We start from the raw sequence: 16,368 nt of genomic DNA, 5'->3' as shown, positions 1-16,368 counted from the left end.
AAAAAAACAGGATTTGACCATCATGTTTACGTGACTGTTGAGTTTTAAGGACGGGTCCATTATCACCCCCAGATTAGTGACCTTTTGTTTCTCTAGTGGGGCTAGAGAGAAAAGGTCAATGTCATGGTTCATGAGTGAGCCACTGGGATGGAACAGCATGACTTCAGACTTCTTCTCATTGAAGCTTAAGAAGTTTAAAGCCATCCAGTCCCGGATGTCAGCCAGGCAGTTAAGAAGAGGCTGAATAGAGCGTGTGCCTCTGTGCCTCAGGGGGAAGTAAATTTGGCAATCATCGGCGTAGAAATGAAAGGGTATGTTGTGTTTGCGAAAAATAGCACCTAGTGGCAGCAGGTATAAAGAAAAGAGAAGGGGACCGAGGATGGCCCCCTGTGGTACCCCCCACTGGAGCGCTGTCGATGCCGAACTAAAATCTTTGATATTGACACAGAAGGTTCTGTCAGAGAGGTAGGACCCAAACCATTTAAGGGCTGACCCTGTGATGCCCACCCACTGCTCCAGTCTAGAAATGAGGATCTTGTGGTCGATGGTGTCAAAAGCAGATGTAAGGTCCAATAAGACAAGCAGCACAGAATCACCTGCGTCTGTGGATATGAAAATGTCATTAAAAACCTTCAGTAGAGCAGTTTCAGTGCTATGGAGAGATTTGAAGCCAGATTGGAATAACTCTAGGATAGCGTGATCCCCCAAAAACTGTTTCAACTGAGACTCCACAATTTTTTCCAGTAGTTTAGAGGTGAATGGGAGTCTGGAGACAGGCCGGAAGTTGGACATGACTGAGGGGTCAAGGTTAGGTTTATTCAGGAGGGGCTGGACAGCAGCATGTTTAAAAGTTTTTGGCACCACACCTGAGGATAAACTGCTATTCAGAATAGCGAGAATAAAAGGACCCAGGGCAGGAAAAACGTCCTTTAGTAGTCGAGGGGGGACCACATCAAAGGGGGAACCAGATGGCTTCATGCTGCACATTACCTGCTCCAGAGAAGACAGAGAGATGGGCTCAAAGTGGTCAAACACAGCCACACACTGAGATGGGACGGACAGATCATGAGCTGGTGGAGAAATGAGTGCCTGGGTGTTTGCCACTTTTTCTAAAAAGAAATGGAGGCAGTTTTCACACAGCTCAGTTGAGGCTTCCAGAGGTGAAGGCTCACTGAGGTGTAGAACTGAGTTCAGGGTGGAGAAAAGAACTCGGGGGTTGTGGGAGTTGGAGACAATTAAATCAGAGAAGAATTTACATTTGGCAGCTTTAACGGTTTTCTGATAGTGACGCCAACTCTCCCTTAACATTTGAAAAGAAACCTGCAGCCTGTCCTTCCTCCACCTTCGTTCAGCTCTGCGACACTGCCGCCTAACGGCTCGAGTGACGTCATTCAGCCAAGGCTCTGATCTAAGTTTCGTTTTTCTGGTTTTAAGGGGAGCAACACGGTCCAGAACATTTAAACAGGCAGAGTTGAACTGAGAGGTTAGCTCCTCAGTGGTAAGAGACACCGAGAGCTGTTCGATCCTCTCAGAGTTAAAACCTTCATTAAAACGAGCAGCAGTGAAACGGTTAATGGAACGAGTAGTATGTGCAGGAACGCACGTCAGCAGTAGGACAAGGGGGGGTGAAGTCAAACAATACAGGCATGTGATCTGAAAAAACATTGTCACCGATTTTCAAATTAGAAACAGAGACATTGCGTGTTAAAACGAGGTCCAGCGTGTGACCGTGTTCTTGGGTGGGACCGTTTACCTGCTGAGTTAAATTAAAAGAGCCCAATAAATCTAGAAAGTCCTTCACTAAGGGCTTCTCCTGACAACACACATGCAAATTAAAGTCACCTATAAACAAAAAGTGAGTGTATCTCTGTGTGATATCAGCCAAAAAGTCAGAGAATTCATTTATGAAGTCCTTGGATCGAGGGGGGCGGTAGACTAGTGCGCACAGAACCGGAGGAGAGTGTCCGAGTTCAAAGACGCTTAACTCAAAGCTGGCGCGGCAAAATTTGCTTTCATCCGAAAAAAGTACTTTGGACCACTGAGCAACAGTCCAGTGCTGCTTCTCTGTAGCCCAGGTCAGGCGCTTCTGCCGCTGTTTCTGGTTCAAAAGTGGCTTGACCTGGGGAATGCGGCACCTGTAGCCCATTTCCTGCACACACCTGTGCACGGTGGCTCTGGATGTTTCTACTCCAGACTCAGTCCACTGCTTCCGCAGGTCCCCCAAGGTCTGGAATTGGCCCTTCTCCACAATCCTCCACAGGGTCCGGTCACCTCTTCTCGTTGTGCAGCGTTTTCTGCCACACGTTTCCCTTCCCACAGACTTCCCACTGAGGTGCCTTGATACAGCACTCTGGGAACAGCCTATTCGTTCAGCAATTTCTTTCTGTGTCTTACCCTCTTGCTTTAGGGTGTCAATGATGGCCTTCTGGACAGCAGTCAGATCGGCAGTCTTACCCATGATTGTGGTTTTGAGTAATGAACAAGGCTGGGAGTTTTTAAAAGCCTCAGGAATCTTTTGCAGATGTTTAGAGTTACGTCGTTGATTCAGATGGTTAGGTTGCTTGTTTAGAGAACCTTTTCATGATATGCTAATTTTTTGTGACAGGCATTTTGGGTTTTCATGAGCTGTATGCCATAATCATCAGTATTAAAACAATTAAAGACCTGAAATATTTCAGTTGGTGTGCAACGAATCTGAAATATATGAAAGTTTCATTTTTATCATTACATTACGGAAAATAATGACCTTTATCACAATATGCTAATTTTTTTAGAAGGACCTGTATATATCTAAAAAAGTTAAATCTGGTCCTCTGGACATTCAAAAAAACAAAACAAAGCAAATCAACAAAAAAATGTAGAAACGTTTCGTCTCTCATCCAAGAGACTTCCTCAGTCGTGCTGTATTCAGCTCAGTCTCTTAAATAGCACCTTCTCAGAGTGGATCAACCAGTTTTGCTGCTGACAACCAAAACCAGCTGATCACATGCTCAAGAAGGACCATCAGCCTAACAATGGATCATTAGCACACTGATGGCTGTTTACTATTGACAGAGGGCTGAGTGATACTAGCAATCACAGCATTGTAAGAGGGGGACAATTGAACACGTAGGCCTCTTATATGTGAAGGTGACATGTCCCCCCCCCCCCCACACACACACACACATTCAAAAAACGTTCATTTGGACCCACACACACACACTTTTACTATGAAACATTAGTTCAGTCGGTGCATTCTCTTTCTTCGTGAACAAATCCATTCCACTTGATTAATAGGAGAATACTCAAACCACTAAAACTCCACTCCAGGTTTTCCTGGTTACCTCTAACTCTCTGTTTCTGTGCGTCTCCTCCTGCCTTGGCAGAAAACGCGCACAGGTGGAGGAGATGGAGACACCTCTGTGTTACTCGCTCGTCAGTTTAGCGAGCTTAGTGTGGGCAGTTGTTGACCAGGGGGTTGATCATGAACATATATTCATGTTAGGAGGATGCTTGAGAGGAGCTACGTCTGTAGCATGTTCTCTCAGCAGTAACTGTGACTCTGTCAGACGCTGCAGGTGTAAGAGACGCTGTGTGTTCAGGTGCATTAAAGTTGAAATATCTTCAAACCCCCACACTTTATTGTCCTCAAGCTTAATGAGAAACATCATTTAGATGAGTGTTGAACACAAGTGGAAAAAGTCCAGTGGTGATGTTTTTATTTTTCTATAAACACAAATAGTGTCGACGGGACGCTCTGTATTAAAGTGTATTAAAGTTAAAATGTGTTTAAAACCCACAGCTGAATTTACACAAACTTGGTGAGAAACATGTTTTAAATGTGTTAGAAAGGAAATCTAGGTGAAATGCTGCTTTTTGTACACTAGTGTAGACTACACTTTTTTAACGCGCACACGCATCATTGTGTCCCCCCCACATTACGAATGCTTCTGACGCCCTAGGTTACCTACTAGGAGAAGTCTGCAGATACATACTTGCCTAGATACCCACAGATAATGTGTTTGTTCATTTCTTTTTTATCCACCAGTCCGTCCTCCAGTCCAGCAGGTGGCGGTGAGGCTCGATATGTTTGTTTACCAGTCCAACAAAAGCAGTGGCAGAAGAAGAAACAAAAACACAAAAGAAGAAGAAGAGCAACAACATGATAAAACTCATGCTCGGTCTTGGACAACTTTAGAGGTAACGTCCAATTTTATTACAATTTGTAGTTTGTGATTGATGGTCTTGTTTTTTTGATAGTTAGCATCTGATGCTACTCACTTTAGCTGGAACGAGCATCTGACTCATGTGGCTCATTAGCTAAACTCAGAGGCTTCGACGACTCCGCAGTAAAAAGGTCCACGTAACGTTTCTTTCTCCGACAGTTTGTCGGCGGTTCTTCTCCACATGGCGGACCGGGAGGAGCGCCGCTTCGCCGAGGTTTCCCGCGACTCGGTCAGACTGATGGCGGAGAGCGGAGGAGTGGAGCTCGGAGAAGAAGTGGCGGCGCTGCTCGCTGAGGACGTCTGCTACAGACTGAGGGAGGCGGCCCAGGTCTGTCTGCCTGACATCTGTCTGTCTGGCATCTGCCTGTCTGCCTGACATCTGTCTGTCTGACATCTGTCTGTCTGACATCTGCCTGTCTGTCTGGCATCTGTCTGTCTGACGTCTGTCTGTCTGACATCTGCCTGTCTGTCTGGCATCTGTCTGTCTGTCTGACGTCTGTCTGTCTGACATCTGTCTGTCATCTGTCTGTCTGACATCAGTCTGACATCTGACTGTCTGACATCTGTCTGTCTGACACATCTGTCTGTCTGACACACCTGTCTGTCTGACATCTGTCTGTTTGTTTCCTGAACAGAGCAGCTCTCAGTTTATGAGGCATGCTAAACGGCGCAAGCTCACCGTGGAGGACTTCAACAGAGCTCTGCGGTGGAGTAACGTGGAGGTCAGCTTGTTCTTACAGTCCTGTGGGTTTGACGTGGTCGTGCTGCTGTGGCTTCTGTCCGTCATCTTCTCTCCACCACGCTCTCTCTGCAGGCCGTCAGTGGCTACGGCGCCCAGGATGCTCTGCCTTTCCGTTCCATGAAAGAAGGAGAACTTTTCTGTGTTGAGGATCGAGACATCAACCTGATCGAGTTGGCTTTGGCCACCAACATTCCTAAAGGTTGTGCTGAGACCATGGTGCGAGGTGTGTTGGGCTCGTACGTTCTGGTCCGATGGTCAAACCAGACGCTTCCTCAGAAGTCCCTCGATGTCTGACCTTGTTGTGTCTCTGTCCTGTCAGTGAACGTGGCTTACCTTGATGGTAAAGGCAACATAGAGCCCCAGGGGACAGGTAAGACCCCATCATGTTCTCAATAATCTGGTTCTGATCTTCGTTTGAGTTAAGATGGTGTAGCAGCCGTGTGGCGGGGTGGGGGGCTCAAAAACTCATGTTCTGTTAGTTTACATCAACGTGGCAGCTCAGTTCAAGTTTGTAAAGTTTCATCTGACAAAACCACAGACTTCTGGACCAGCGTTCTTTAGACACACCAGACCAAAGTAGAGGTGTTTACCCACAATGCACTGCACAAGTACCTCACACCAGCTGTCAGCACGGTGGTGAAGGGGTGAGCCGGGCTCCTTGAGTGGACCATCTGTCCAGCAGCTGCAGCTTGGACCAAACAGGGTCATAAAGCAGCAGGAACAGCAGCTGATCTACAACAGAATGGCTCGAAAAGACAAAAACAAGAATGAAGGCTCTGAAACGGTCCAAAGTCCAGAACCCCAGCCTGACTGACCTGCTGTGGTGGGACCGTCAGAGACCAGAGCAGAACTCACCATGAATGTTGGAAAGAATAGTGAACCAAAATTCCTCTACAACCACGTGACCGATTGAAGTGGTCATGTTTATTTAATTTATTTTGTTTTGTTTGAGTTTAATATTGACACTGTTGTGTTGACTTGATTATTACGACACGTTTTATTGAGTCAGTGACTAGATCTGTCATGATGAACAATAAATCAATGAATCGCATGATAAATTAAAATGATCAACCTCATTTTCATTTATCAGCTTTATCGTTTCTTTGTGTCTCTCTTTCTACTGAAGACACTGGATGACAAAAAGCTCAACTCAGGTGCTCTTCATTGACCCCTCCCTTTCTCTTTAAAATCTGTTTTAACGATACAAAATCACGTTTTTGGATCATTAAAAGCAGTTAAGCTGAGAAGTTAAGCTAACAGGTCGACCTCGGGGAAAAAACTCCGTCTTGACGAAGCTCCATAATTCACGGTTGAAACTCGTGCCTTTGTCTAAAAATTTGTTTTTCTCTGCAAAAAGAAGCTGAGAGCTTGTTTACTGATTTTTTATTAAAAGCTTTGTGTGAAAAATGCTACGCTAAAGAGCTCAAACCACACCGAGCGTCCGCCATTTTGAGAACCGAAGAGAGACAGTCCATGTCACGTCAAGGGGCCTCCCTCCCATCTTTCTTAAAGAGACACGCTGCTCGCTCCTTCACTATCCATCCTTGGATTCAAACAGTCTTATACTGCCATCCAGTGGTCGAAAAAGGTACTACATGCAAAAATTAACCAACATTTCTTCTTAAATTTGACAGTAATTACTATTTGTCAAATTTCAAACAGTATTATTGTTTATTGCAATAATTTCTGAGACAATCGTGCAGCAAAAATTGTGACGGGCCTGTCAGTGTCTCTGAATCATTCTGTTTCTGGATGGATACTTTATTTAGTGACAGATTTTCCTGTAGGGTTCTACACTTTTGATGAAACAAATGTCTGAAAGCGTTTGTCTGGTTGCAGCTTCAGACCATAAACCAGAGGTGTGTTAGCTAAAAACTGTATAATAACAAAACAAACAGCTGTGATTTTATCTGCACCAACATATATTTATAGTATTAACTATTAGTAATAATCATGATTAATCTTTTTATATGTAATTTGATTTCTGGAGCTCATCTGGGGACCTGAACGTGATGTTTTATGACTCACAGTGAGGTCCTGACCCAAACTTTGGGAACCATTAGACCTCACTTTAAGCCACATAATTTCCCTCTTTATTTAAACGACTGACTGGATGTATTTGTTGAAAGAATCGTTGTGTTGAGGTTCCCCTGAGAGGAGAGGGTTTGAGGGGTTTAAAGTCCTTCAGTCTGGACTCCATGTTGGGCTCTGAGTGTGACCTGAGTGTTGAATTGTCACAGTTCCCTCTGCAGTGCAGTCTTTATCTGATGACCTGCTCAAGTACTACCAGCAGATCACCCGGGCCATCCTGGGAGAGGACCCCCACCTCATGAAGGTCAGTGGGTGGTGAGCCTTTTCTCTTGGTGTTTGAACAGGAAACAGCATTGAGTTTTTTCTCTGTGGGTTCCAGGTGGCTCTGCAGGACATCCAGTCCAACTCTAAGATCGCTGCTCTGCTGCCGTACTTCGTTTATGTCATCAGTGGAGTAAGTTCTACACATGAAGCCTTTTTATTCTCTTTTACCCACAATAACCTCAACCTGAGTAAGAATGTCTGTTCTGGGGCTTTTTTGTCCCCCATTGCTGAGAGGAAGAGGAGGAATTGGGAATATCTGTCCATCCGTGCATGTTGTGAGTGCAGTACCTTCAAAAATAAGTCAGGTACCGACTTCCATTTAGAAAATCTATCAAAATCCAAGATGGATGCCACCATACATGCAAACTTTGTGGGCTGGATAACAAAAATAAGCCACAAGTCGACTTCCATATTGATGTGTGGCTGCATGCAGGTGTAAGAAAGGTCACTGTCACAAACTAGGCTGCCATGTCAAAATCCAAGATGGCCACCGTCATATGTACCTGTGTGTGTGTGTGTGTGTGTGTGTGTGTGTGTGTGTGTGTGTGTGTAGTGTTTCCTCTGCCTTATACAAGCAGGGCTCCTCACTCTGTCAACAGAACCGAGCGCCCTTCTTACCGACACCTCTCCCACCCCGGTGACAACTGCCAGTACTGGCATAGCGCTAAGCTAGCAGCGTGCAATACAGATGCACTAGCTAAAAAGCTATGAATATGGAGGTAGCGCTCCATCTCCCTCACGTTGAGCTGTCTAACATCCCCCAAACCCCAAAGTCTGTCTGTACAAACAGAGTGAACACAGACGTGTCTCCGTTGCCGCATCCACCCCCCTCCCCACCCTGTCAACAAAAATCACAGAATATATGAGCGTCCTGCCAAGGCAAGTAAACTATTGGAACACTGGTGTGTGTTTTTGTGTCTGTGTATCTATCATGCCCGTCATTTGAGGAAACTGCTTTCTACTTTTTATATTGCTTAAAAGTGTAGTTTCCTCAAATGACCGAGGTGGCTGGAAATGAATCTATAGTGGTCAAGGCCACCATTGGCCACCCCCTGGCTCCACCACTGCACCTGGTGATGGATGAAGTTGTTCTCTCTTAAGGATTTGTCACTCTGCTAAGAGAAGCAAAAACAAACGTTTAACTCGTACCCTCTTGAATATTTTGCAGCAAAAACATCAATGTTTCCTTTATTCTCTGTTCAGTCCAGAAAAACACTCGTCTCCAAATCTACAAACATTCACTACTCACGTCCCTCAGTGACGATAAAGAACACGTTCTGGTGTTCATGTCTGTGCTGTTCCAGGTGAAGTCGGTGAGTCATGACTTAGAGCAGCTCAACAGACTCCTGCACATGGTGAAGAGCTTGGTCCAGAACCCCTACCTGTACCTGGGCTCGTACGTGCGCAGTCTGGTCTCCAGCGTCATGTACTGCATCTTGGAGCCGCTGGCCGCCTCCATCAACCCACTCAACGACCACTGGACCCTCAGGGACTACGCTGCTCTGCTTCTCAGCCACATATTCTGGTGTGTGGTGTAACATCCAGCTCCTTCGGGGGGGGGGGGGGGGGCTATGACTTCTGCTTTTTATAACTTTTAAACTTTTCAAAGTATTTATTTCATTTACAAATATTTTACTTTTAGAAGTTCATTGAGATCATCAGTTCCTTGAAAAACATTCAACTTTTTAAAATCAGCACATTTTATTTTAGTCTTGTTTACATTTTAAGCTAGCCTTTTGCTATTTTAAGCTAGCCTTTTGCTAGTTTTAGCTTTTAGCTGTGCTCAGCATCTTTTAGCATTAACTCCTCAGCTTCAGCATTCAGGTCATTTAGCAGAAAATGCATTCCCTCTAGTTTATGACCTTGTTTTTCTGCAGGACTCACGGGGATCTGGTGAGTGGTCTCTACCATCAGATCTTGCTTTCACTCCAGAAGGTTCTGTCTGACCCGGTGAGGCCACTCTGTTCCCACTATGGAGCCGTGGTGGGCCTTCACGCTCTGGGGTGGAAGGTACGTGCACTTCTCCTCTCTGTGAATTTCAGCTGCTCTTTTGTCTTTCATCACTTTCAACCCAAAGACGTCCATCAGCGGTCTATTTGGAAACTGGTTACCAGCACAGTCACATCAAAATCCAAGATGGCCACTCCCCATATGTATATGTCAAGCTGGCGACCAGTTTGAGGAACGATTTCGTAGCAGAGTGGATAATTGAAAATCCTGCAAATTGTAACAACAAGCACTAAACATGGTGTGATGATCGTCTTTTAGGTGTTTGTCAAATCTGCCTATTTGGCCATTTGAAAAGCCAAGATGGCTGCCTTTTTTTCAAGATGTGCTTATTTCCACACAGTAATCTTATAGTAATGCTGTTCCTTCATCATCATCATCATTTAAATGATGTTTGTGTCAATTTATGAGTTTTCTACTGTCGTAGGCTTGTACATGCCAGAGCATGAAACGAGCGTTTATGACAATTTGTGGGAGAATGTTTCAACAGATCGGCCATGCGTCTCCTTTCTGAGTCCACCTGCAGTCAGGAGGACTGACGGTGATTTTGAAAAATGGCCTCCAGCTTGAATTTTTAGTCACACGGGTAAAATTGTGCAGAAGACTCTTGAGAACCCAACAATTTTCAGTCAGGTCATCTGGACTGTTTCTTTTTTTTGTGCTGAAACGTTTCACCTTCCATCCAGAAGGCTTCATCAGTCAAGGAAACACACACAGATGACCTGACTGAAAATTGTTGGATTGTATGCCTGGATTATTGAGCATGGACTTTGTTACTCTTGGGAACATCCATCCATTATCTGTACTCACTTCTTCCTTTATGAGTCACGGGGGTCACTGGTGCCCATATCCAGCAGTCACTGTGTGAGAGGCAGGGGACACCCTGGACGGGTCTCCAGTCCATCACAGGGACACACAAAGACAAACGAGACAAACAACCATTCACTCTCTCACTCACACCTAGGGACAATTTAGAGTTACCAGTCAGCCTAACATGCATGTTTTTGGTCTGTGGGAGGAAACTGGAGCACCCGGAGGAAACCCACGCATGCACGGAGAGAACATGCAAACTCCACCCAGAAAGACCCCCGGACCGGGATTTGAACCAGCAACCTTCTTGCTGAGAGGCAACAGCTCTACCAACTGAGCCACCGTGCTGTCCTCTCTTGGGAATGACATCTGTGCTTGTCCTCGTACACGTCGCACCACCGTATAAGTCGCATCAGCCCAAATACGTCTATTTTTTATTATTTTTTATTCTTTCGGCTGCTCCCTTCTTCAGGGTCACCACAGCGAACAACTAAGTCACACGAAGACTTGGCGATTATTTTTACACCGGATGTCCTTCCTGACACCATCACAGACCACCGAGCTACCACAGTCCTCTGTGTGGAGCAGAGAGCTGCTGTCTAGGACATCCGGGGGAGCAGATGGTGGGGGTTAAGGGCCTTGCTCAAGGGCCCAGAGTGAGGCGAATGAGGGTGGAGACAGGTGTGGGTGCTTAACCAATCCCACCCACATTTTCATGTTGTCTGTACCAGGAGTTGAACCAGCGATCTTCCGATTACAAGCCCACCTTCTCTAACCTCTGTGCCATCGCTCCCGTCCAGAAATGTCTAATAAAGTGGGAAAAAAACATAAATATGTTGTTTCGCTGTATAAGTCACATCTATTATGCGGCAAAATTAAACTGATTTGACGTTTGCTCCAGGAGTTCCGGAGCGAGACGCAGGTGTTGTATGGCAAGCCAAGTGTTTCATTAATAGCCACTTTTACCTATTAATGAGACACTTGGTTTGCCATATTAGTCAAGGGCCCTCTAGTGGCTGAAAATGGTAGTGTTTAATTTTTTCATGTCAGAATGAATGAAATCGTCAGATCTCAGCCAAAAATTGGATTATAAATATGGGGGAAAACATAAATATGTCGCTTTGCTGTATAAGTCACAGGACTTGTAATTAATGCAAAAAACTATGACTTATACAGTATGCCAAATTTTGGTGCTCGTAGCTTTAGCCGCTTCACTATTTAGTTTTTATTGTCTAAAATCTAGTTTCCTCAAATGATCGGGGTGGCCAAAGGTTAATATTTGGAGGCCAAGGCCACCATTGGCCACCCCCTGGCCCAGCCATTGGTGGTGTCTGGTGGTGGATATTTGCCAGAGTCTGTCACTTTGCTGCCAAAACAAAAATACCTCTGTTCTTCTCCACAGTGTAACTCCTACCCACCTGAGTATTTTACACCAAACAGTAAAGTGGACTCGAGTCTCTGCTCTGACCTGGGGACAGCAGTGTAGCTCTTGTTTTAACTTAAAGGAAGTTATAAATCCATCAAACTCTAACAGTTTTATTGTAAATAAAATAAATGTTAGTTTTGTCTGTTGGCACATTTTCAAAGTTTTTTATTATCATTAGCATCACAGGTGGTACATGAGGTGGAACAAAACTGTGCAGTCCAAGTCAAGTTACACCCAAAAATATAAAGTATAACAAAGAAACAGTAAATAAGGATCTAAGTTATACACTAAACAATAATAATATAATAAACAGCAGCCTGAACGTTTGTTTATGAATAATTTTTTTTTACATTTCTGGTGTTCTTCTCTTCTCATCCTTCGGCCTGCCTGAGTGTTTTCTACCTGAACCTTTGTGTGTTTTTGCTGACAGGCTGTTGAGAGAGTTCTGTTCCCACACCTGCCGGCCTACTGGGCCAACCTGCAGGCGGTTCTGGACGATTACTCTGTGTCCAACGCCCAGGTCAAAGCTGACGGACACAAGGTCTACGGAGCCATCCTGGTCTGTCCTTTTATTGTTGTTTATTATTTATAGTTGTTTATTAGACACAACTGGTTTATGAATCAGCTAAAGACAAACATTTAATGGTAACGTTAGCAGTTTAAAAAAGGTTGAGATGTAATTTACTAAATATTTTAGAAATTGATCAAATAAACCTTTAAAAAATTATTTCATATTTTTACTTTCTGTAATGAAGATAATATGCGTCTGATATTATCCATAATTTAAACGGATTCTTTAATTTTTCTGGACTGAGTAATATCGTGTTTTGAATATTAAATGTGGACAGAGACGTGTTTTATCTTTGACCCACCACAACAGTGAGTCGTTTAATTAAAAACGTTTTAAAACACATCACACATTTACATTAATTGGCAAAATTGATTACAATAACACAGCTTAATTAATGATCCTTGCATGAGAAAATCATGCGGCCATGATTATCTTTTGCAGCTTTTGAAACCAACAGACATTTCTGAAGATAGCTGCACCTAAGTACTGGCAAGATAGAAGTTTAAAGATGGGAAAATGAAGTTTAAATGGAGAGAGATGGATGAGGAAAAAGTGTCTGTATAACCAGAACAGCACGCTCCTTTAGACGCAGCTTAACCCACGGTACACTGGCAGTTGAAGATCGACTCTTTTACCTTTCTGAAGATATTTCAGTTCCGGCGTAAAGTTCCATTTCAAGCCACCTTTCAGCGTCTCCGTAAGAACAGCTGTGACTTCAGGAGTCGTGAGATCATCACAGAACAAACTTCCTCATTGTTCAGAGCGTTCGTCAGGTAGAGCCACAGCGAGACGTCGTGGCATCGACGGACTCTTGTCACTCCGTTAGAAACTGTTCGAACTTCTGTTCTTCTGAACTTCTCTCGTTCAGGAACTTCTGGTTCGAGGTTCTCCCTGGAACTCTTGTTCTGCTCTGGAACGTTGTTCTCTCTGGAACTAGGAAGTGTCGACCCTTTTAAAGAGTTCACTTCCGGTTCCTTCTGGGAACTTCCTGATTGGTTGAACGAACCAACCGGGGTGTGGTTTTTAGTGACGTCAGAGGGTCATTACATGTCAAGGAGACAGCGTAGATGTTTAAAAATATAACAGAAAGATGTTTTGAAACAGACAGACATCTAGGAGCCAGTTTCCTTCTATCTATCTGAGAGAGTTAAACATGACATTTCGTTCCGATAAACATGTTTTTGACCGTTCTCTGACTTTTGACCGACATCACTCCTTCTCATTTCAGACAGAAGATCAAAAAATGCATAATTACTCTGTAACAGACATTAACTTGATTTCTACTTTGAATGAGGATTAAAAATCATTAATACTGTTTCACAGTTGATTTAAAATGATTAGTTCACTTCAACATTTAAAAATGATTTGAACTAAACACACTTTGATTATCAAGATATTGTAAAATAGTAATGATAATAAAAAGAGAGTGTTATTTCAATTGATTAGTGCAGGACACACTTAGAAAGTCTCTGGATGAGCTTAATTTGTGTTTCTGGACTCAAATCAATGAAATAACAGTTCCTGTCCCAGGAAGGCCCTCAGGGTCAGGTTTTGACCTGAGGCTTAGTTCACTTCATTTCTTCAGAGGCTAAATTTTTGTTTTAAGTCGATGCTTTGATGTTTTATTTTGGTGTCATTAGCAAAAACAAGTAAACCGCAGAAGTAGTTTTATTTATTTACATACTTGACTGTTTCTAATTTAAGAGTGTTAAGAGCGGCCCGGTGCTGCCGATCAGGTACATTGATCATCAGAGCGGCTCGGTGCTGCTGATCAGATGCATTGATCATCAGAGCAGTGTGGAATAATGTTGGTCCGGTTCCTGCAGGTGGCAGTGGAGCGCCTTCTGAAGATGAAGGCTCTGTCTCAGTCGGCTGAGAGGCCCGTGAGTGCTCAGCTGGGTGCTGTGGTGGGCTCTGTGGGTCACAGAGTGAGCTCCCCAGGTCTTAGCCCCCCTCCGGAGCCCCTGTCAGAGGCTGCCCTTGGAATCGCCAGCCACCTCCAGGCAGGCGGAGCCGGCTGTCATTGGGAGGAGTGGTCCCCAGTTCCTCTTCCTGCAATGTACTCTGAGCTCTACTCCTTCTTCGGAGACAGCCTGGCTGTCCGGTTCAGTACCGGGCCGGGGTTCGGCAGCCACCCCCCCTGTACTTTGTCCCATTTCAGAGACACTCGGAAGGAAACGCTCAGCCACGTCTCCAACCCCGACACCACCCGCAAGATGCCGCAGCTGACCGCCAACCTGAACATCAGCCCCAGACGGGATGGAAGTCCCCGCACCGATCCCCCCCCACCGAGCCTGGCAGCCACCGGATCAGGAAGGTAAAACTAAACAACCGAAAGTCCAATTAAAAGTTTAATTTTCTGTTAAAGTGTGGTGTGAACGCTGAAACTTGTTAAAGAAGCTGAAACTGAAAGTTTTCTTCAAATAACCAAAACAGTAACTAAAAGCTAAACTTGGCAAAACAATAGCATAAATAACAAAACTTTAGCCAAAAGCTAAATTTGGCTAAACCGTAGCTAACAGCTAATATTAGCAAAACAGTAACTAATATCTGAAATAAGAAAACCAGTAGCTAACAGCTAAAATGGTCAAAACTGTCACTAACAGCTGAAATTAGTAAAACATTAACTAACTGCTTAAATTAGCATAACTATAGCTAGCAACCAAAATTCGCTACACCTTAGCTAACAGCTGGAATTAACAAAACCGTAGGTAGTTGCTTAAAATAGCAAAACTGTAGCTAACACTTGAAATTTGCAACTCTGTAGCATAGAGCTGAAATTGGCATCATCGTAGCTTTACAGCTAAAATGAGCAAAACCGTGGCTAACAGCTGAATTGAGAGAAATTGTAGCTAAAATTGAATTACTATAGCTAATCAATAGCTAACAATTAACAGAAGCACAGAAAACAGAGAGCAAGTTTTCTGAAGCAGATTACGGAAAACTGTTTTTAAATACCACAGTATTAAATCAAGTATTATAAGTATAAAAGGTAACAAAACTGAAGCTCGTAGTACTTTATTCCACATCAAGCTGAAGGTTTTTATATATGAATGGTAATAAAACATAAAGTATGCAGAGGTAGATTTATTGCAAACAACTTCCAAACATGAAATCTGTAGTCCCAGAAAGAGTTAAAACGTTCTTTCTTGTGGACGCTCTTCTTCCCGTCAGGTCCGTGGCTCGCTCGTCCTCCGTGCAGCGCTCCAGGTCCTCATCGTCACGTCTGGCCCAGCGCTCAGCCGGTCTGTCTCGAGACGTTTTCCCCAAAGCCCGCTTCACCTCGCCTCACACCGGACCCCCGGTGTTCACTTTCGTCATTGGTGGAAGGCAGATGGGTCGGAGATGCCAAGGCCGCCGCCCCTTTCAGACCACTTTTGCTTTGACCCCGCCTCTTCCTGCCGTTCCTCCACGAGCCTACGCCCACAAACTGCCTGTGATCGGCAGAGTGGGCAAACCTGTGCGGCGCTGGACCTGCTCCCATTACTCGCTCCACCTGCCTCTGTAGACGGACTCCCACAGACCGTCAGCTCAGTCCTGCTGCCGTCGTGTTGTGGTGGAAATATTTAGTCTCGAGTTTTCTACTTAAAATCTCAAGGATGTTTTATCTCGGTAGACAAAGTATTGCTCTAGAAGACAGCACACCTCTGAACTGAGTGTTCCAGGGTTGAACTGGTCTAACCCTGTTTGCTGCAGAGGCCAGTTTTGTTTGGCAGGTCTTTTAAAATCTGTAGGAAATTCTAAATCTTTCCAACGTGTTTATTTTCCTGAAAACGTACAATCATCATGTGTTCCTGCTCTGCAGCTCATCAGATATGTTTCACATCACGTTTTAAATTACTTCATTGGTTTAGGACTGAAATAAAATGTATTTTCTTTATATATGTTGATCTGTTGAATTAAATATAAAATACATGTTTTTCACAGGACTTGGTGTGTTTGGTATTTTTTCAGTGAGGTCCATCTCTAAGCTGCTTTTACACAAGAATTATTTTGTTGTGGAACCGGAGCTTTTCTGCTGCGGTTCGGATGTTTTTTTGTACAACAGCCTCGTTTTCTCTGCAGTCTGAGGTTTCTGAATCTTGGTCTCAAAGAGTGGAGGTTTTCGGGGGAACCCCCCCGCGGAGGTGTAAAATACTCCACACGTAGGAAATTGTACATGCGCACTACAGGTGGCTGCAGTGAAAGTTTTTCTGCTCAAGCAGCAGCTGTGATGGACTGGAGACCTGTCCAGATGTCCCAGGTCCAGGGA

At 44.3% G+C, this 16,368-nt stretch overlaps 1 protein-coding gene across 1 annotated transcript in view; it reads left to right on the top strand.

Annotated features, from left to right (window-relative positions):
• Positions 1–15,825, top strand: part of taf6l (TAF6-like RNA polymerase II, p300/CBP-associated factor (PCAF)-associated factor) — a 27,573-nt gene extending 11,748 nt beyond the window's left edge. Inside the window, exons 2-13 of the mRNA XM_037682252.1 lie at positions 4,028–4,179; positions 4,365–4,533; positions 4,841–4,927; positions 5,020–5,170; positions 5,267–5,317; positions 7,188–7,282; positions 7,358–7,432; positions 8,607–8,827; positions 9,180–9,312; positions 11,976–12,104; positions 13,943–14,433; positions 15,291–15,825. Coding sequence (XP_037538180.1) covers positions 4,387–4,533; positions 4,841–4,927; positions 5,020–5,170; positions 5,267–5,317; positions 7,188–7,282; positions 7,358–7,432; positions 8,607–8,827; positions 9,180–9,312; positions 11,976–12,104; positions 13,943–14,433; positions 15,291–15,624 — 1,914 coding nt within the window. The 5' untranslated portion in view covers positions 4,028–4,179; positions 4,365–4,386 and the 3' untranslated portion in view covers positions 15,625–15,825. The remainder of the gene's footprint in view (positions 1–4,027; positions 4,180–4,364; positions 4,534–4,840; positions 4,928–5,019; positions 5,171–5,266; positions 5,318–7,187; positions 7,283–7,357; positions 7,433–8,606; positions 8,828–9,179; positions 9,313–11,975; positions 12,105–13,942; positions 14,434–15,290) is intronic.
• Positions 15,826–16,368: the final 543 nt, after the last annotated feature.

This window comes from Nematolebias whitei, chromosome 1 (assembly GCF_014905685.2).
Source record: "Nematolebias whitei isolate Nwh7 chromosome 1, NemWhi1, whole genome shotgun sequence".
Lineage (NCBI taxonomy): Eukaryota > Metazoa > Chordata > Actinopteri > Cyprinodontiformes > Rivulidae > Nematolebias > Nematolebias whitei.
The sequence above is the reverse complement of the archived record's forward strand: the minus strand, read 5'-3'. Positions and strand labels throughout refer to the sequence as shown.